The sequence below is a fragment of the Seriola aureovittata genome, chromosome 8, assembly GCF_021018895.1.
Source record: "Seriola aureovittata isolate HTS-2021-v1 ecotype China chromosome 8, ASM2101889v1, whole genome shotgun sequence".
In the NCBI taxonomy this organism is placed as follows: Eukaryota; Metazoa; Chordata; class Actinopteri; order Carangiformes; family Carangidae; genus Seriola; species Seriola aureovittata.
Window position 1 is genome coordinate 16,467,064 of NC_079371.1, and position 20,872 is coordinate 16,487,935.

At 45.1% G+C, this 20,872-nt stretch overlaps 1 protein-coding gene across 1 annotated transcript in view; it reads right to left on the reverse strand.

Annotated features, from left to right (window-relative positions):
• The window catches only part of ndst1a (N-deacetylase/N-sulfotransferase (heparan glucosaminyl) 1a), a 39,288-nt gene that overhangs the window by 11,927 nt on the left and 6,489 nt on the right, over positions 1-20,872 (reverse strand). The window contains exon 2 of the mRNA XM_056383044.1: positions 174-1,196. Within this exon, the coding sequence (XP_056239019.1) occupies positions 174-719 (546 nt within the window). The 5' untranslated portion in view covers positions 720-1,196. The remainder of the gene's footprint in view (positions 1-173; positions 1,197-20,872) is intronic.

The window sequence follows — 20,872 nt, forward strand, 5'->3', positions numbered from 1 at the left end:
TAAGAGATACAGTGCAGTGGGACTGAGTGATATTGAACCAGGCAGGTCTTTCCAACCCTGTGAATCCTATCTCCTTAGAGACGGTGCAGCCAGATGGACAGGGCAGAAGGTGTGAGTGAGAGGAGGGAGAGGAGAGAGGGAGGGAGGCAGAGGGAGTGTGCTGTTGTCCTAACCTTGAAGAAGCCAATGATGCCCACTCCATATTCCACACAGTATTTGTCCAGCAGCTCTCGGTTCCAGGCGTCTAAGTTTACATACTTGAGAATGTTCTCATAAATCACCAGCGTGAAACGCCCTCGCTCTTTGTCTGTCAATGTGGGCATGTCCCCTTTACCGGGAGAGATCTCAGTCCGGTACCTGAACCGGCCAGACTCCAAAATGGCCACAATCTCCTGACCCAGTTGAGAATACTGGCTTTCCACAAACACCAGAACCACAGGATCTGTCCTGGCCCCTCCGGGATCCACCCCGGGGCCCCCTGAGACGCTCCGCAGAGGTAGCAGGCGGGACGGAGTGACCCGAGGGTCGTCGGAGTCGGCGGATGCACCCTCGGCTCCGGACACGCCCCCTCCCGATGGCTCCAGCTCCCGCTTGACGCCATAGAGGAAGTAGGCAGAGATGAAGACGCTGACGGTGCAGAAGAGGAAAAGGAGGAGGAGGGAGGTCTGCAGGGGGAGGAGACGGACCAGCCGACGGAGGCGTGTCACGCATCCCAGCATCGTCTCACGCCACACCGCTCCGCCCCACCGGCCCAGCAACACGCCTTGGGGGCAGTCTCTCTCGGTGTGGGTAGAAAACGGTGAGCAGGGATTATTCACAACAAAGTCAGTCTCGCTGTGGAGCTAAATACAAACGGCGATAAGGTAGCAGCTGCAGCAGCTACTGGAGAAAGAAATGAGACGGTCTCACTTTGGCTCTCCCTCATATTGCAGCGCTGCTTATGTCACCATGGCAGAGAAATAGGGGGCCTTGGACCGCTGGTACACACTTATGCCTCGGAGGGAGGGCTGGCAGGCCGAGTCACTGGTGGAGAAAGATGATGGAAGACTCCATCACCTGTCCATCATGTGAACCTGCCAACCATGTACCAACTAGATTTGGCTCCACTCTTTTGATTGGAGAATGATCTCTTGAGGAAAGTGAGGTCACGCAGGTCATCTCACCAGCACCATTCCCTCAGGACCGAATCTCCTGACCTAGAAAAACAGAATGACAGAAGAAAAATAATGTTAAAATCTGAAAGTACAGCATCAGCTCCTATAGAACAAACAACATATCACTTTCTTGTGTTGTGTGGGTTTAGCATTGTGTGGGAGACGTGTGTATACTGCCAGTGCCAACACTCCAAAAGTTCACACCAAAGTAGTCCTTGCACTCACCTACACAAACTAAGAGCTGCCAATTCCCCCCCTACACACACACACACACACACACACACACACACACAACACACACACACACAACACACACACACACACACACACACACACACACACACACACACCTAACCCCTGTGTTCACACACACACACACACACACACACACACACACACACACACACAAAAATCACCCGCTCCCGCAGCCTCCACACAATCAATAGGCAGAATGTGAGTGACAACAAAGCCTCGGGCGAGCCAATTCCCAATTCAGTCCAGTAGGACTCTGCGACTGCATACAAGTGAAGCCATCACCCGCGGGGACACTCGCCTTCTATTTCCCTCAAATCCTCACAGCATCGAGACCAAAATGGAGTGCAGGGGAAGGGAGAAAAACAAGCTGATGGAAGGGAAATGATCCAAGAGCAGAGGAGTGGATGACAGTGACAGACAGACCTGGCAACAATAGGATCCTTTACTCTGGGAGAAAACCCTTCATCACGCTCAATATACATATCCAAGCCCTCTGCAGACCTATGTTAATATACCAGCCCTTTAGTCAGTCTCCATCAAGCCAAGTGTGAAAAGTACAAGATTCAGCATGAGAACCGTGCGAGCTAGTCAAAAAGACATCATTTCTCCATTTGGACGCCTGGTGGAGAAAATGAGACGGAGCATCATTACCTTTGCATGGAAATGCTCTGTCCATTAAACTAGAGAGCTATCAAGGTGCACGCACATCCCTTTATAAAACCCTAGATACCACATTAGAGCAGAGTCACACCCCTCTCAACCCGAAGACATTAAACAGTGACCACCAAACCCATCAAGACTCATCAGACTCAAATCAGACATAAAATAGATCTGATAATGCCATCAAAGGGTTTATTAGTAACACCATAAACCGAGCTTTAATTATAGGGGGGTAACATTAAAAATACAGAGGTGTCTAAACTATGCTCAGCACAGTTAACTATTCTCCATCCGACAGCATTAAAATCAATAATGTTTGATTTTTCACAGTCTGATTGTAGATAAATTCAGATCACATCATACATCATTTCTAAGAGGATTCCATAAAGATAATCCTTTGATCGTTGAAGTTATCATTCGTGTACACACAGTAGTATAAAGGCGGAAAAAATAAATAAATAAATAAATAAATTAAAAAATCAAGCTCACATAACTGTCCCTCTAATGTAATCAAGGTCAGCATTCTGGCGAGTATCTCTGCCCCCTCTAGGCCTTCCAGCTAAGCTTAACAGGATGCCTTAAATCTCACTGCGAGTGCAGTGGAAGAAAATCACACTTCTCTTTCTCTGAGTCGTGTCCAAGTTTCCTCTTCATAGGGAGGCAGAGTCTAATGTAAAGAGAGGCCGTGAAAAAACAGTGGGCGTTCAGAGAATGTATCGCAGCAGAGCAGACAAAAACCAACAGCCCTGGTCGCTTGAAGATCCCCCCGGTACCTTGTTTGTTCATTTCTGAGGGAGCCAGGGTTCGTGCCACCGCATATCAAAGTATGATTAGCCACAGGAAGTGACTGCTGCTCGAAACAGTGAAGCAGAAAAGAAGACGGGGGAGACAAGTTTTAACACTACGCGCTGAAGCCCAACTGTTTTTTCAGGTCTCCTGGCCAAATGGCTCGTGTTGCCACTTAAAAAATAAATCAATCAAAACTTACAATGATGAGCTTTCTCATCGCCAAATTCTAGTAATGTTGACTTTCGGCTGTATCTACAAATGCAACTTCTGATTATTTTCATTACCGTCTAATTCATTGGCTATTGTACTGAATAACTGATTAGTTGTTTTGTCTACAAAATGTCAGGAAACTGTAAAAAAAAAAAAAAAAAAAACAACAAAAAAACACTCATGAGCTCACAGAGCTCTACTTGACAAGTCCTCTCACAGCTTGTTTTCTCCAAACCAACAGTCAAAAACCAAAAGATATTAAATATTGTAACGATAAAAAAGAGAAAAGAGCAGCTACTCATTACATCTGAGAGGCAGAGACGTAACAAAGAACTCAAGCACAACAGAGAAACACGGTTCTTCACTTTGAACATCAGTACATGCTTACACGCATCATCCTTCCCTATCATATTGATACAAGTAAATAACTTTATCTATAATGCAATAACAACGTCAAACACATATCACTAAGCCCTGCCCTTTCAGAAAGAAGCTATTTTAAAGTCATTTTCTGGTAATGATTAATGTTATCTTTGGCCAACGTCTGCAGAAAGACAACAAGCTCTGCTGTGACTCTAATGACACTGTTGACATGTCTTGGGAACAGATTAAGTGGTGACACAATACAAACAGAGCAGGGGCACGGAAAAGCTCACTTCTTGCCCAATTCACAGCAGTGATGACCGCCTCCCAATGTTGACCTTCACTCTGTGGTAGAGAGAGCTACAACTGAAGGAAGGAAGGGAGAGGGAGATGGAGAGAAAGTGGGTTATGGCCTGAGTGAGGGGAGTGAGAGAGAAGCTGACACAAATAAAGGGAAAGCTCAAGGACTCAAGTGTGAAGCAGTGAGATCAGGCTGGCTAAATAGAGAGTATAATACATCAGACTATAATGGAGATGCGGGTATAGCACATACTGAACAGAATAATGGCTAATGGATCTCAAATGTCTGCACGTCCATCTCACCTAATGTGTCTTCTATTTTATGCACCGTTCATACCTTATAAGAAGCCAGGATGCAACCGCAAAACATCTCCGTCCTCCAAAATAATGTATGCAAAAATGAAGACGGGAAAGAAAGGTGAACATGAATATTTCATGTTAGCGGAAGCTGATGAGAGGTATAGCCAGCAGACACATCCGTAAGGTAAAGAGCAGCCTGAAAGGTGCGCAGAGACCCTGGGTGTTTCAGTCTGCTGAAGAGAGTCAGTATCTTAACTCATGCATAAAGGAGAGGCAGATGGAGACTGATGTGTATCTGATAACCAACCTTTTCATTCTCGATGATGGAGAGAGCTCAGGCTTAATATGAACTCTGTAATGTCTCCCTAAATGGAGGCGGCACGTAGACCAATAGGAGGGAAAAGAGCAAAAGCAAAGCACAAAGAAAAGGGAGATATTCAAAAGTGGAAGTGGAAGGGGGGACAAAAGCAGAGGAAAGGACAGGATGCTCGACTACAAAACCCTGGTGGGAGAAATGAGCGAGACTTTCACCCCAAGGGCAACCATCAATCTCAAGGCTTTGAAAACATCAATTAAAATATTTCCCTCATTATTTTATAGCAGCTGAATGATGGTGACAGAATGAAGTGGCGGCATAAACAAAAGCAGGTGACGGCCGAGAGGACAGACTAATGCTTTCCCTCAGGGTGGGTGGTCAGTCAAACCTGCACGCTCTACATCATGGGAAGCAGGCCAGAAACATACTGCTAGATTAATGAGAGACGATGAGGAACAGGAGGACGGAGCCTGGTCCTCAGCTGTAACAACTCTCTGGGTAAACAACGCTAAGGTTGGCCATATGTAGCCGTGCACGTCCTGCCCCCTCCCCCTTTCCTTCTCTCCTTTTACCCTCCCACGCCGACACTGTGGTTGCACTTCTTTTAAAGTGTGAATAACACTAAGTGTCCTAGGGCTCGCGATGAGAGTCAGTACATTAACACTGTCAGCCAGCAGTAGGTGATCCCTTCGACAAATAAACTTTTAAAAAGGAGCGCTGGACCCTCCGAGCCCCTGAGGATCCAGCGCTGCCCCCTTCTCCTCAATCCGTCCCCTCGTCGCTGACTGACAGAAATAAACGACGACCCTCTGTGTTCAATCACTGAAGGCCTTGGCAACAGCACGTTCTCCATGGAAACGCAAGAGTTACGTTGTGTTCAGAGGCATGGAAACTGTGTAGAAGGAAATGGGGGGTGGGGGGGTGAGGGGGGTGATCCATAGGACACTCATCAAAAGGCTACTGTTGTCACTTTTTCTGTCTTTGTCTGTGTATTGATGTGCCTCTACCAAAGTTGCTCGATCACAGCGGACACAGACCCGAGAGACTCATTAGAAGAATCTACAATCCCAGTCATCTCACTACAAAGCGCGCACGCACACACGTTTTGTTTGTATTTATTCCTGAACAAATATTACTGAGCTTTTGTGCAAACACTCAGGTCTTACAAACACAAAAACAAGTTTGGTCTGACCGTCTGAATCGCTTGAGTGGGGCATGGGTCAAGGTTAAATGGGTAAGAATGACGCCAATGTAATCCCTAATCTGTAATCCTGTTAATCTCGACACTGCAAACAGTACCAAATGTGCTTATGCCAGCTCTGTTACTGTGTGAGGTGCCTTGAGGGGATTAAGAAACGAGACACAATAGAGTGGGGAAGGCGAGGGTTGAACATTGTTTTAAGAGAGAAGTTGAAATGCTAAGTATCTTCTCTCCTTGCCTTGTTTTGATGTTGCTCATCTAGAGGCCTTTACTAAAACATGAGGTGATAAAACTCAAAACCCAACAGTTTGAAGTGTTGTGACTACTGTGTTGGAATTCTCCACCACGAGCAGTAATAAGCAAAGCTATAGCAAATTTCTGCATTTGCATTCAGCCTCCTACCTTTTCTTGTGAGAGATTAAACGTCAGAAAACAAGAATTTTCATATTTTGAAGCACGACTAAAGCAACAAACAGGCACACGAGAGGAGTAAGGACTCGCCATCTCAAAGAGGTTACTTTTTTTTCCTCCTTAAGCCAGCCTTGGCATTCATCAATATAGAATCAATCAATCTGAAATTTGAATTCCATTTTATGCATCCATTGTGGCTGCTGCGATTAAAGGCTCAGGCCGTGAAATAGTGTGGAACGCGGTGGCATATCCTCACTCCAGCTTCCGCCTCCCACCCTTCAGCCAATCTGAATGCGCAGGCAGGCAGCTTCATTCTAGCTGCAAACATTTACACCGACACTTCCCTCTCCCTCTGTCTCATCAATTCATTTCATGCCACCGCGTGAAGGACAGAGGACTCGGGAGGGAAATGTAGTTTTGCCTTCTAATTCTCTAGAAAGTGACTTTCAGACCATTTCCCCTACCAAACCATGCGGCTGAATAATCACATCATTTTTCAGCACCTCAATTTACTGTCCCCAAGACTGAGGCAATTTCACAGAAGAAAAATGCCTTCCCTCAGTTCGTCCGTGCCCCTCCAATTACATCTCAAGGCCCCACTTGAAGACCTCGATCCCAGCGCTGTCATAATTGAAATGATTGCAATGTTATTCGTTGACAGAGTAATGGGACAAAGAGGCAGAGGCTCATCTTCAAATCCAGACAAGGGAGTGCAATCTTTTCCTAAGAGCAATTATGAACAGAATGGGAAGACAGAAAAAGTGTGTTCAATGACAATTAGAGAGAATTGGGGCGTCTCTGTTCCACTACTGTACTGTATACTCTGTACCAGACAGAGCGCGATCCCACCCGTAGACTTCCATTAGAGGGATCATGTCAGATCCCATCAACACACATATCATCCTCCATGAGGATAACCTAAGCAGGCACAGGCATTATGGCGTGATTACACATTCATATTATGTGGAGACGATTAAGACCAAGATGAATAAAAACACGGAGGCCAGAGAATAAAATATACATGGCACTCCCTTAGTCTTTTTCATCTTAGACAGACTCCCAAACCTCCTGTTCTCTTCAGATCTAGGCTCTCAAGCAGGAGCTATAGGGACAGGGGGATCTGAGAGAGGCAGGTAGTGTAAAATAGATTACCTCACAGTGGGAAAAGCAGTTGTGGATGAGCTGTAGGAGCCATGGGAGAAATGTGGAGGGGTGGAGACTAAGCAAGGAAGGGTCATTAGGGAACGGTGGAGCTAAGATGTGAAATGGAGACTTTCCTCAGTGGTATTACTCCCATGGGCTGTGGGGATGAGTGGCGAGAGTGGAACCTGTGCCTTCATCGATAGCCTCGGCTTCAATGCAGCACATAGAAAGTACACACACACACACACACACACACCCCACCCCCCGCTGATAACCACCGGCAGCTCACTACCACAGTATATCTATTTATAGACACTCTGTGCCCCATTTACAGGCATGGGGACACTGGATCTGTAGATTAAAAAAAACAGTTGAGAACATGGAAGACATCATTTGTAAACTGCAGACCTTTATTAGCAGTTGAGAAAGAGTCAAGGACGGCACAGAGAACAAGAAAAGACAAGTATAGAAAATACTGCAGTAAGATCAAACTGCATTAAGACGTCATACAGTCAAGTTATTTTTCACACATGACAAAAGAAAAAGGTGTCGTGTCTGAATTAACTGCAATCTGATTCATGTGATTACACAGTGGACGGATTAATCAGATACATAACGAGAGAATGGACTGATTAAGCCTTTGACAAAGAGAAATAATTGACCCCACTTTGAAGGCTCTGCATATGATTTCATCTTTGAGTGACATCTCAGACTATTAGCCAGCAGCCACAGGAGAAGAGATCCTAGGGTGTGTGCCGTTGAAATACATAATAATTTCCTTCATTCGTCTTTTCTGATGTTTTGACATCATGCATATGGATGTCCTGCAGGGTTGAAATTACGCCAGTGACATGTTTATGTCTGGAAATTATAGGAAGGACCTGAAGCAATGACTAACCCCCCTCCAACTCTCTTTCTCCTCCTGCAAAAAATAAAAATGTACACTTCTAAGAAAAGGGGGAGCTCACTCTATTGGATTTCTGAGGGGAGAAATAGGCTTGTAGTGCCTCGGACAGCCAACGCGAGGCACGGGGAGGTGGTGGCAGAGGAAGGAAGGGGTTGGTCATTTATCATTTTTGTCAGTCCTGGTGGAAAAGGGGGGGGGGGGGGGGGGGGGCTTTCATATAAATTGAGTGTAGGTGGAATCAATGTGGCGTTGTTGGTGAGAGCAGGGAGGGGTGAGGGAGCCAGATCAATGCTGTGGGGAGTGACTGTTTGTTCCCATTGTTTATCTACCGTCATCACAGGACGCTGCTGAAGGACAAGGGAGCACGGCGGGCAGCACAATGTCTCCGCTGGGACTACAGATTCGTAATGGGTCTCCCCTTATACAGACAATAGACATCACTCAGAGGTGAAAGTCATACTCCTTGTGGATATGGCATGTCTGTGTGTGTGTGTGCGTGTGAGAGAGCGAGAGAGTGAGCGTGGGAGTTAGGGGGGTTCTGAGTGGAAGAGGCAAGTAGAGATAACAGTACTTGTCAGTGCGGTTTCATGCTGCAGGGTCCGCCGATCAAATCAACTGCCTATTCAGAGGAGAAAACCTATACTGAGCTCCACGGAAACTCTGACTAAAGCACAACAGTTTTATTAAGGCTTTTACACCTGCAGCGGAACGGCAATAACAGATTTGCTGACCTCACGTGAACCAGAGATGCTATCAAACACCAGCAATGCTCATGATGACCGCAGATGAATAAAAGAAAACGATCAAACTAATAATAAAATCCCCAGGCACGCTGTAACATGGGCTGTGGCACACACATAAACAATATAACTGTCTAATGTACTCAATCAATCTGGGACAGACTGAGGGAAAACAGCCGAGCAGAGGATGTATCCTCGGCTGTAATAGGGATAAGTACGATTCCTGCTCATGAAATGATGATGAGCTAGATTCAAGAGGCCGCCCAGTGAATTTCAGGTGTTATCATTCCCAGGGGAGCCCCCCCCCCACCTCCATTTCCCTCCCTTTTACACCTCCCTCCTCCATCTTCCCTTCTTTCATGTCCAGATAAGAAACAGCCCGCACTGATCCGACTGTGATTCGCACAGCAGAAATGCGTCCCCATGGGAATATCACGGTGCGGAAGAATAGCTGACACAAGAGATGAGATTCTGTTTTCCTGCCCATATTTTTGCCTGTGAGATCAAACAGATAGGATTTTTCCTCCTGCATGAAAACACGCTCATAATCATCAGCTTGCTTTCAAAGCACAATCAAGAACAACAGATAAATGGATAGAAGTGGAAATTTGTCTAGAGGGCTGTATACACTATGTTTTACATAAACAAACAGTACACACTTGACACACGCCCCCATCGTGGTAATTGCAGGCAGTAAATGTGTGAAAACTCCAACTGCAGAGAAATACCCAGCCTCATGATTGTCTTATAGCAATAACAATAATTACACTCCCAATTGTAGCCCCAGTCATGAATCCTATTACAAATCCTCTGTGTTTTTTGAAACTGAGGCTGTGCTCCAGCTTTTCTCTTCTCTCTCATACTTTCTGCTTCAGTTGTGGTTTTTAAAACACAACCGCGGCCAAGACTCTGCTATACTCCACCGTTTTCCAACGTGGCAGTATTCACCCCCCTCGGACCTTTTTCTTTTTCTGTGTAATTACGTTGGTTCAGCTGAAAATAAGAGGAAAAAAAGAATCCACAAATTGATCAATAATCTACAACTGATTGATCAAATGTTTGGATGACACAAAACTAGCGCAGTCAGTTTTACAGGTTGCATAATAAATTGAATGGGCAGCAAGTGTGTGTCATTAAGATGCGACGACACACCTGACATTAAATCCATTCATATCTGGATGATATAACAGCTGCCATTTTCCTGTCAAAAACTACATTATGGAGAAGAGGAACAGTCTGAACAAACCAGGAGGAAGAAACTGAATTATCCCCTGTAGTACAGTAAGATCCGCCATAAAGAAGGACTAAATCTGTGCATCACAGCCGAGTCTCTGCCAAGATGAGGCCATTCCCCAAAATTGACCTTCTCTGCACTGAAGGCCACCAAGAGGCCTGCAGCAGCTCCGAAGACTCTACAGGGTCTCATGGATGAGAGATGAGAAGACAGTGTGTTCAACAACTGTTGCCTGGGTGATTCACCAATCACAGTTTTACAGCAGACTGGCAAAGAGAGAGCCACTGTTAAAAAAAAAACTGACATGACATTTCAGCGAGTGTTTGCCAGAAGGCGTGTGGGAGAATCTGAAACAAAGCTGAAGTGGATTTTATAGTGTGGTGAGACCAAAATATAGCTTTTTGGCCATCATACTAAATGCTGTGTTTGGTGTAGGCTAAAGAGGAACAGTGGAGGTAGAGGGTAAAATAAACGCAGCAAAAACCTTTGAAACCCTTGAAAACCTGCTGCAGGTTGACAGAGGACTGTGACTTGGGAGGACATTGATGTTTTAATAAGACATCAAGCCCAAATATAGGCCAAAAGCTACACAGGGATGGTTTAACACAACAATTAATTAGCTGCAGGCCTTTAAACTTGCAGCTTATGGAACTTGACAGAGCCCATGCAGTTTTATAATAGGTCTACATGCACCGATAGAGACCTGTCCCCAAAGGCATATGCTCGTAATGGCTGCCAGACTAAAGCCACTACAAAATATTAACTTCAAGTGGATAAATACTTCAATCACTATTTTTTGTTACACATTTGTATTAAGTTTGCAGACTGTAGATTTTACTTTGACTACTTTTACTTCATCTGTTGATTAGCATTAAAAAAAAAAGCTTAATTATACCCGTTGTGATTCAAAGTAGTAAAACAAAATCATAGAAAAAGGCAAAGGAGGATGAACACTTTTTTAGGCATTGTGTCTTCCAGGTCTCCCGTCTCCTCTCCCTTAAGTCTCCTCATGTTCCCCAAAATAAACACGGCTCTGCCACAGCTCACTGTTATCCTTTTCACAGCTTTAGTCTTAACGCTGCCACTACTCGAGACTGTCTTTTTCAGCCCCTCGCCGAAGCGCTCTACCTGCACCCAGCCAAGCTGCTTTCTCCTCCTCTGTTCTCATCCTGGACCAGAGGGTGAGGCATGTGTGGGTGTCACGGAGCTGACAGGTCTATCTGGGCTCTGTCGACTTTGCTGGCTCTTCCCATTTCCCCTCTTCACTGCCACATCTACAGCAGCTGTGTATCCTACCGTGACCACACACACACACACACACACACACACATACCAGTTTACAGTAGGGGGGTAGCTGAAGCCTGTGCACAGGGTCAAGCCTCCACAGGGCTGCATCTATAGTGTATGTCCAGGAACACAACACTTTGTTATTTCTTCTTTTTTTTTTGTTTGAGATCAGACTGCAGGAGGGAGGGGGGGGGGGGAGACAGACAGAGAGAGAGAGAGAGAGAGAGAGGGTATTTATGTGGAAGAGAGCTATTCTTTTCCCTGTCAGCTCAAGGAAAAATTGTCAGAGCATCTGACACACTGACTGACACACACGCACACCCTGCCTTTTTAATGGTGTGTATATGTATGTATGTATGTGTGTTCATGTGTGTGCATGTGGCTCTGCAGTGGGATATGGGTCCAAACACCCAATCAACAAAGCAGATTGTCACGTGGTGTGTTAGCCATGTAAAATTTTAAATCTGTTTCCTGCCACCCATCCATAGCAGGCCGGCAGCTGCCAAAGTCAATGCAGTTCAGGCACACGCCGTCACCATAAACCCTATGTAACACATTTCTCATTTGATACGCCTCTCAGCCATTTGCTCTCCTGAGCACACAAACAGCCGTTTCCACTCTCTCACACGCACGCACACACACACACACGCACGCACACACACACACACACACACACACACGCACGCACACACACACACAATCAATTTGCGCACACACTTCCACATGCAGATTGGTGGTGTGTTTTTCCCTCCTGCTGGATGTAACAGGTGTGGTGAGGGGAATGGGGGGTAGGAAGTAGTAAGCTGATCCAGCCAAGGAGACCTGCTCCTTCTCCACTCTTGCCAAAACATCCCCAGTCCCAATACAATCCTTCACCTCCTGAAGGGAAACTTCCAATCAGTCCAGCAGATCAATACCACCTAGCCTCAGGATATGAGGCTCTAGAGCTAACTAGAAGCACTCAAGGAGAGGGAAGTCTGTATTGATCACAAAGGGTTAATGAGACCTCTGTGCCAGCTATGCTTTTTTTGAGACTGGAAATCCGTGACTCAGTCAGTTAATTGATACAAATTGGTAACACACGTACAACTTGACTGCCACTGAGGATTTAAAATAACTATTCTACAGCCCTTGGCCTTGTGTTTTGACGCTTAGCAGTATACACAAAGGTGAAGTAAACCTGAATGAAATCATGATAATAGCTCCGCAGTCAGAGGAGAGCATGGTGCCACAATGAATCAGCGCAGACCGAACCAGACGAACAGAAAGAAAGCAAACTGGTAAATCTTTTATCTGCACTGCCAGTGAAAATACTGAGTACGATAAAGTTCAGGATGCCATGACATCTTTGCTCCAGTATCAATTATTCAGCATCGCCTTTTCTAACCCTTTAATTATACATCAATGTTAGAATAACAAAGGCTGGGGACGCTCACTGTGTTCCTGCTAACAAACGCCATGACAATGAAACCGGATGGGGGAACTTTAGCCTTTAGGTAAGGCTTGGAAGAAAGACGGAAGCAAAAAGGCCTTCAGGCTGCTTTCTCCTGCTGTCGAGCTGTCATTTGTGATGTGTCCGCTTCACCCACTGTGTGATCAGAGATCAGAGGGTTAACTGAAACTCTGGCCTATAGCCCTGTGCTTACATTATTCAACAGCTTGTTACAACAGCCTGCTCCCTGATCTCACACACAGGGAGACGGAGCTGGAAACTCCAGGGAGGGGAACGCTGGGGACGAAAAGCCGGATTAAGAAAAAGGGATGACAGAAAGACCGGGAGGCTGGAGAGAAGAAAGATAGGAGAGAATGAGGGGTGGACCTAAGGGATGTGGGAGGAAAAAAAAAAAAAGGTGAGGCGTGGAAAAAAAACAAGGGACTCGCTGGGATAAAAAAGAGGTATTGAGAAAAGGGAAGGATGAGAAGGTGGTGAAAGATAGTGAGAGAAAACAGGTGGACAGAAGAGGAGGGCTGTCTATCCAAATCTCCCTGTTGCCAGGGGAGACTGATCAGAACTAACTAATTTGTTGACTCACCTTCACATTTTGTCTAAGGGGAGCAGAGGTTTTGAGCAATATCTAAAATGTTTTATTTCTCAGCTTTTCACAGCAGCATCAGAAAATGCCACAGCCGATTGACTCACATCCCAAATATGATTAAACATAACAGTGTTAAAAGGCGTTTTGTGCTTTCCTGACAAAAATGTTCAAATCCACCCCGTTTCAGTCTTCGTCATCAATAGGAGACACCTGAAAATTGACTGGTAATGCTCAAACAGGTAACACAGAAATATCCACTGGCTTTACACTCTTCAAAAATAGCACTCGCAGACACACACTCAGACATGAGCAAAACAACAAAGCAAAACAACATCCATCAGATGAGCACTCAACTGACAGCGACCATGTTTTGGGAGCGCCCTGTTTATAGTCCCAGACTCGCGTCGCTCGCTCAGTGAGCGGGCTCCTTTGTTCATTAATTGATTGGCCTCCCCTGCTGGGCCTCAGTAACTAGGTTACACAGATCCATGAAAAGAAGAGGATTGGCCCCCCCGGTGAAAGGCGGAGGATATATAGACGACTCCGGGACAGGAATCCGAGTGTTAATATAACTAATGGAGTGAGGACGACGGTAACTTTATTGAAATCACCCTCATCTAATTAGGGCAAGCAGCTGATGAGAGCAAAGAGGAACGGGAAAGGAAGGCTGGATGCCATTATGCAAGGGTGATGTCATCGTTGTATCAAGTGAATGGGCGAGGCTGCGGAAAGGTGAAGTGATGGCTGAGAGAGAGAAACAGCATGATGTTCATTATCCAGCTGTCACAGACAGATCTCTCACAGTCGCACTGACAGGAGCTTGTAACATCCCATCACTTTGCTCACCGTCACCTCTTCCTCTCCCAACAAAGGAAGGGTGTTTTCCTAAAATAATGGAGGCAGGTTAGGGAGAGTGCAGAGGTTGTTGAGAGCATCACTCCCAGGTCACAGAGATGTTTGCTTGAACTAAAGCTCCAGGCCTCTTGTACCATGTCACTTGATAGAACTAAGTGACCTCTGAGATAAGGAGCTAGAAACACAATGTACCGACTTTGCTGACATGAGAGGCTAAAGGCAATTGTTATACTCATTACCAAAGGTTTAAACCTTCCGTTTCTGTAATAAGGTCAGAAACGAACAGGGGTCAGAACGAAAGTGTCCTTTAAAGTTCTTAAAATTATCTGTAGGTTCCATTCCTGCAATTCGTTCAGCTCATTTTATAAACTGAGTTGTCATACAGTTTGTCCATGTACAGAATGAATTTGATTACCCTGACTCCTGGGAACTCATCACTGGCTGATTATGTCCAATGTGTGTGGGCAAAAAATTATTTTGTTAATTAGTTTTCCGTCGGAAAAACAACCCAGTCTAGAGCTTGAAGCAGTGGAGAGAAAAAAAAAAAAAAAAAAAAAAAAAAAAAAAAACTGGCACTGTGCCGTCACCAGCACAAGTGGGCTGACCTCAGACAAGCCACCACGTCCAACGAAACCATAACCACCAACCAGTGACTTTGAAAAACAAGAGGTTGAAGATGTTTACTGAAAGCTCGTGTTTTTTGCAACAGAGTGGACTATACAACAATGTTTATTTACCAATAAGAAATGCAAATGAATGAATACAGAGTTAAATAAAATGATCCCTGCTAAAGGACCACCATGACTCTAAATTGAGGTTTAAAAAGGCATTATAAAAAAAAAAAAAAACTTCTTGCAAACAGTAAATGTCTCACCCTGTTTTATAACTACTCCAACAACAGAGACGGAGCCATGCTGTGCCCACCCTGTCTACACAGGGCACAACAGCTGAACCAACAGAGGATCTGTATCTGCACCGCATACCTCAGTGTCCATCATACAGTTTATTACTCAGGTGACAGGACTGAGCTCCCTCCACTAACAGAGATGGACACAGCAAGCTGTGTGGCGGCGCTGGGTGGCGGGCAATGTGGCCAACGGTGACACTATGAGCCAGACAAATGTGGGCACTGTGTGTGCTAATGGCAGTCAATACAGGGGATGAGTGGTGTGGATATCTTTGGCAATAGGTCAGAATCCAACACAAAATCAAACAAGGCCTTGGACAGCCTTTGAAAAAAAAAAAAAAAATAAGACCTACCAGAGTATGACTTTGCAGAAATTTCTGCTGGCATAGTACTTCTCAACCCAAGTGGCGTGTGACAGCCCGCAACATAATCTTAATATATTATTCGATCCTCCCGCCCCTGAGCGATGGAGTCATAATGCATTACGAGCTCCAGTGAGGCTCGAGACCCTGAGCGGCAGAACAGTTGACCACTCCTCACAACAGATGACTCCTAGGTCACATGAGGACAGCGTAGTGGAGATGAGGTTAATATTTCTGTCACTGGTAGCCAGGGGGAGAGAGAAAAGGAGCAGGGGAGTAAAAAAAGAAAAAAAAAGAAAATCCAAAGCATTTTACTTGTATTCCTTTAGACTTCAAATTACCTACGCTGCAAATTGCAAGGAAAAAAAAAAGCAGCCCACCTCCTCCCAACAGCCTCTCTAATGGTGTTGTCTTTAAAACCTTTATCACTAATTCATTACTTGTGATTTTCCATCAGCAAGGGCTGAAGCTTTGTCTTCAGTCTAATTGAGAGCCAGTGGCTTCAGGCCCTAATCAGTCAAACCTACTAACAGCTTTCCTCGGGGGAGGATGAAGTCAAAAACAGCATTATTATACCAGTAGACCATTTGCAATGTGTGCAACTTCAAATTACTTTAATTTCACACTCACCAAGATGGTGATTTGTGGAGCGGGTAAAATGTCAAGCAGTAATGAATGTTGAGGTTTTTCCCCAGTTGTCCCTTGTCAGAAAGTGAATGCTGTCATTAAGACTTTCAAAAGAATATGCCACATATTCAATAGAGCTTTTTGAAGTAATTTTCAGAACACATTCAATCAATAAAGCAAAAAACTTCCAACGGGGAAACAAGCCATTTTCTTTTTTCTTTTTTTTATCTCACTTCACCCCGACCTCTCCCACCCTCCCCACACATGGACGCGTACACAAGTCTAATTAGCTGTGTTGTATCCCTTGATGACTCCACCATTTCCTCTCACTGGGAAGATTAACCACCACAACACTAATATCAGCTTCCACATCAACACAATTAGGTGAAGAATGAAATGTGAGGCATGTTGTCACATCCCATTTCCCCGGCTTCATTGGGGCACACGAAAGGGAACTTGACGAGGGAGGCCGCTGTGTCTGCAGGTTGGGGACAAGTTCTGATAACCTTTGTAGGGGTATATGAATGTTCCAGATCAGGGTTAGACCTTTATACTGTACCTGAGTGATTAAATAAGTCAGTCAGTAAAAATCCAACATCATTAGGTGAAAGCTAAGCACAGCTGACATGAATGGGGATATGACTTCACCCTGTCAGGTTTAGGGGTAGCAGTCTATGAAATCCTCATAAAACCCGCCTCATTCCGCCTCAACACTTGCGCCAATACACCAAAAGTTTTTGACTTCAGTGACGAGTTTTGAGGTGAATATCAAATCGAAGAATGCCAAGTCAATCCTCCTATGACAGCCAAGTTCTCCCCAAGTTGTGACAGGGGGGCTGAAACTCTAGAAAGTCAGGAGACAGAGGCATCCATACAGTTTGACATGGAGCTTGCTGAAGACAATCCATTGTTTCAAATTGTTTCCAGATGCTCTGTGCTTTAAGCCGTTGCATTTTCTGGCCATGATTTGTCATTCTTTTAGTCAGTTTTGGAGCTTCCTATGAATTCTTGTCAGCCAAGCCACCACCCAGTGCATCCTTAGTGAGCAAGTGAACTTCTTGTCCTCTCTTCTGTTACAAGAAATCTTTCAGCAACTACTGGAAATTATTTGATGCCGAGAATACAACTGCTCCGAAACACAAACTAAGAGAAACCCAGAATTCCCCATGGTCCTCATCCTGTCTAATAAACAGCCTGTTTATGCCAAGAATACATTTCCAGAAGAACACTGAGTATTTGTCATTTCATGGAATATTTTTGTTTTGGCAGGTTCAACTTCAAAATTACATATGAGGCTTAGAAATGAAAATCCACCATAATCAACATGAAATATTCCAAGACATGACCAGTTGCACTAATGATGTCATTAATTAAAAAAGCACAATTTGTCATTTAAATGTAAACCAGAGAGTCGCAGCCTCATCATTAAAACTCAAACACTGAAGTGGAGCCTGCTGCAACTCAACCGATAAACTACACTGGACAGCAACCCAGTCTCACCTGTTCGTTTTGCTGATGCTGTTTTCTTTCCATCATGAAGGACATATTACATACAGTGTAAAATATAAGGCTTAAACAATTCGTTGCAAACAGTTGACAACAGCAATTGCTTTTCTTTGTCACATACAATAGTAAATTCAATCATTTTCAGGACTTTGAACTGTTGACCCGACATCAGTGAAGACATGTTCTTGGGGTTTGGAACATGATATCCCTTTTTGACTACTTTGTAAACCAAACACTTAAATGATTATTAAAGAAAATAATCATCAGAAAATAATTGTTAGTTGCAGCCATAGTATTACATATTCTAATCAGTCGCTAGATAAACATAAAAATGCTTGTTTTCATCGAGATGTTAAAAATCCAAATCATGTGCACTGTGATGATACCTGTAAAGTATATTGTCAAAAATAAAATTCTAACTGGGTCTCTAAGAAACCACATGGTTAAGTGTCAGAGAGACACACCGACGGCATGAAGTCCTGCCTTGTACTGTGATGTTCACAAAAATATCTGGATCCGCCTTCAAAAGTTGTTGTTGTTGCTGGTTCCTTGCGTGATGTTTTCATTTAAACCTTCAGACCACCTAAAGGCTCCCTGGCAGGGAAAACTCTCTTTCACTGCACGAAGAATAGACGCGGACAGGAAGACAGAGATATCCTCACGATCCGATATGCTGTCAACTGACATTAGAGCACACAGCAGATATTTACAGCTTTCTGGAAACATCTGTGGGCTCATAGAGGACTGTCAGGCAGGCAGGGTAAACAACATGCTTACGAGCATCTCACACCCCCATGCTAACCAGGCCTGTCAATCACATGAATCAAGCTAGAGGCTGCGATTCAGATGTGGATGAAAGAAGTCTGCTTCAACAGCCACATGAGTGAAAAATATGGCAATTTATAGCAAAACGCAAAAGTAGAGAATTTAAGAAACGTAGATTCAAACAAAAACATAACAAATGCTCAGCTAATTGAGATGTTTTCCTCCAAGAACTTGAGCTGATCATTTACTGATATCTTGAACAGCAAGTTCAAAAATATGTAACACAAGGGGAGAAAAAAAAAAAAAAGAGGAGAAATCTGCCACTGAACAGAAGCGTACTGAACAGAGGAGAGAAGAAAGCACGCAAAGTGGCAAACAAGAGAGCTAGAACAGAGGAAATCTAACAAAAGACAACAGAACATAGACGGAACACAGTGGAGCCCAGCACAACACTCCAGAACAGGCTGTAATTGTGTTGTGCAGGACTGACCCCAGCGCATCCCAGCAGGCATTGCATGATGAATGGGCCTGGCGATGACTACATCCCACATCCCTCCACCTCCTCCTCACATGCTCTTTTCTCTGACTCTCTTTTCTGTCGCCACTATTAGCCCTCCTTCTGTCCCTCCCTTTGCTCCCCTCCTTTCCCCAAAACCACACTCTATTCAGCTGCTGCCATCCCACAAGATTAATTTGCATGCAGTGCACTTAGTCCTTGTATTGTGCTCTGACACAATGACATATTACAGTGCACAGCACACCTATTAAACATATAGTCTAGCTTGAGGGACGATGCTTTTTTTTTTGGCGAGATGGTTATGATAGAGTACAAATGTGTAGCGCAAGAAGCGTGAGGGTACAGCTTGATCGGTTACGAACACAGAGCCGACTTTGACACACGAGTCACAGCGGAATCATTACAGGAACAGTTAGATAACCTCGATTAATGATTCACTAGACCTTAACTAATAAACTGGGTCAGATTGTGTTAGCAGTGGTAGCAAGAGCAGAGAGACCTTCAGGTTAGGCTGTGGGAGAATGAATAGCAGCAGCGAGAGCGAGACGGGGGAGAGAGCAAGAAGAAGAAAATTAAAGAGTGAAAAAAAAAAGCGATAGAGGTGTTGGTGTTACTCCGCTATAGACCCTGAGGAAAGAGACAGTAATGCATGGGAAATGGGCTTTTTCCTCCAGCTTTCTATGCTCCCGTTGTCCTTCTGCTGTTCCGTCGTGCCCATGTCCAAGGGGAGCAAAGGAGGGAGACCAAATTTAATTTGCTCCACCGTCTCTAGCCATCACCCTCTGTGCCTTGGGGGCAAAAGAAATGGATTCTGGAATTTGAAAAGATGAGTGAAATAAAGAAATAAAAACAGGACACTCAGGAGAAGGCGTCGGAGACAATAGCACAGAGGGTGGTGGAGAGAAATGAGAGCAGAGTTTGAGGGGAGCAGAGCGGGGAGAGGGGAGGCAGGAAGCTGGGAGAGTGTTATGTGGGCCAGATATTAACTGTATGGTTATCATAAACCAGCTCAGGGGCCGGGCCATCTGGAGAGGCCACGGGGTTACTCAAACAATCAGATCAGGGTGCTGATAGCAGCCACTGCTGCCAGTACAACGTCCAAACACGGAGGTAGCTGAGGGGTTAACAACCCATTACCTCACCCTGCTGCACTCCCTGGGGAGACACAGTATGGGGTTGTGCTAGCGGTGTGCGAGTCTTCCTCAGAGCCCAAAGCGCACCTTTGGGCTGTTACTCAACAAAGGGGGGCTCAGCGGAGTGACATCAGCAAAGAGATGAAGCCTGTGAGGAGGAGGCAAGCGGGAGATGAGGGTGTAGAGGACGGACACTGGGGAGGCTGTGGACTATGTGGGAGTCACATTACTCCCCTCCAGCTCTTCTCTACCTGTCACACAAGCACTTTGAGGACTCCACAATAAACCCAGAGCCTTGAGGACTTCAAACGCCTGCTTTGCTGGGGTAGATCAGAGGCAACAGATGGATAAAGGAAAGAATAAAGGAAGAAAGAGGAATCTAAAAAGCATCAAGACTGCTCAATGTGTAGCCTCAACATTGTGTTGAGGGATGTCTTGAATTTCATTAACAGATTCTTGACTCAAATTCATCCTTTGCTCAGTCCCACAGTGGAAGAGAGAGAAAAAAAGAAAGTAAGGGGGGGGGGGGGTTTCCATCCCGGCCCATTGAGAACCAATGAGCTCTGGTCGAGCTACGGCAGAGAGTTGGGGGCCATTATGGAGAGAAAACAAACATAGACCTCTGGCCAGGCGCACACAGCGTGGCCCAGACACCTGTGTCCCATTCACCAAACATATCCGGCCACTTAACACTTCACAGAGGGGGTGGGGTGTTGTTTGTATTTGCAGGCTTGCACACCCCACTATGGTTCCTTTAGTTTAGCTTCTTTACCCAAACAAGCTCCAAGCTTCTCTGTATGGACCAAATGCTTGCGGCCGTAGCACGTCCCACTGAGAGCAGCCAGCCGTTACACCACCTGACCGTCACAACTGACCCCGTTCAAAGCTGCACCC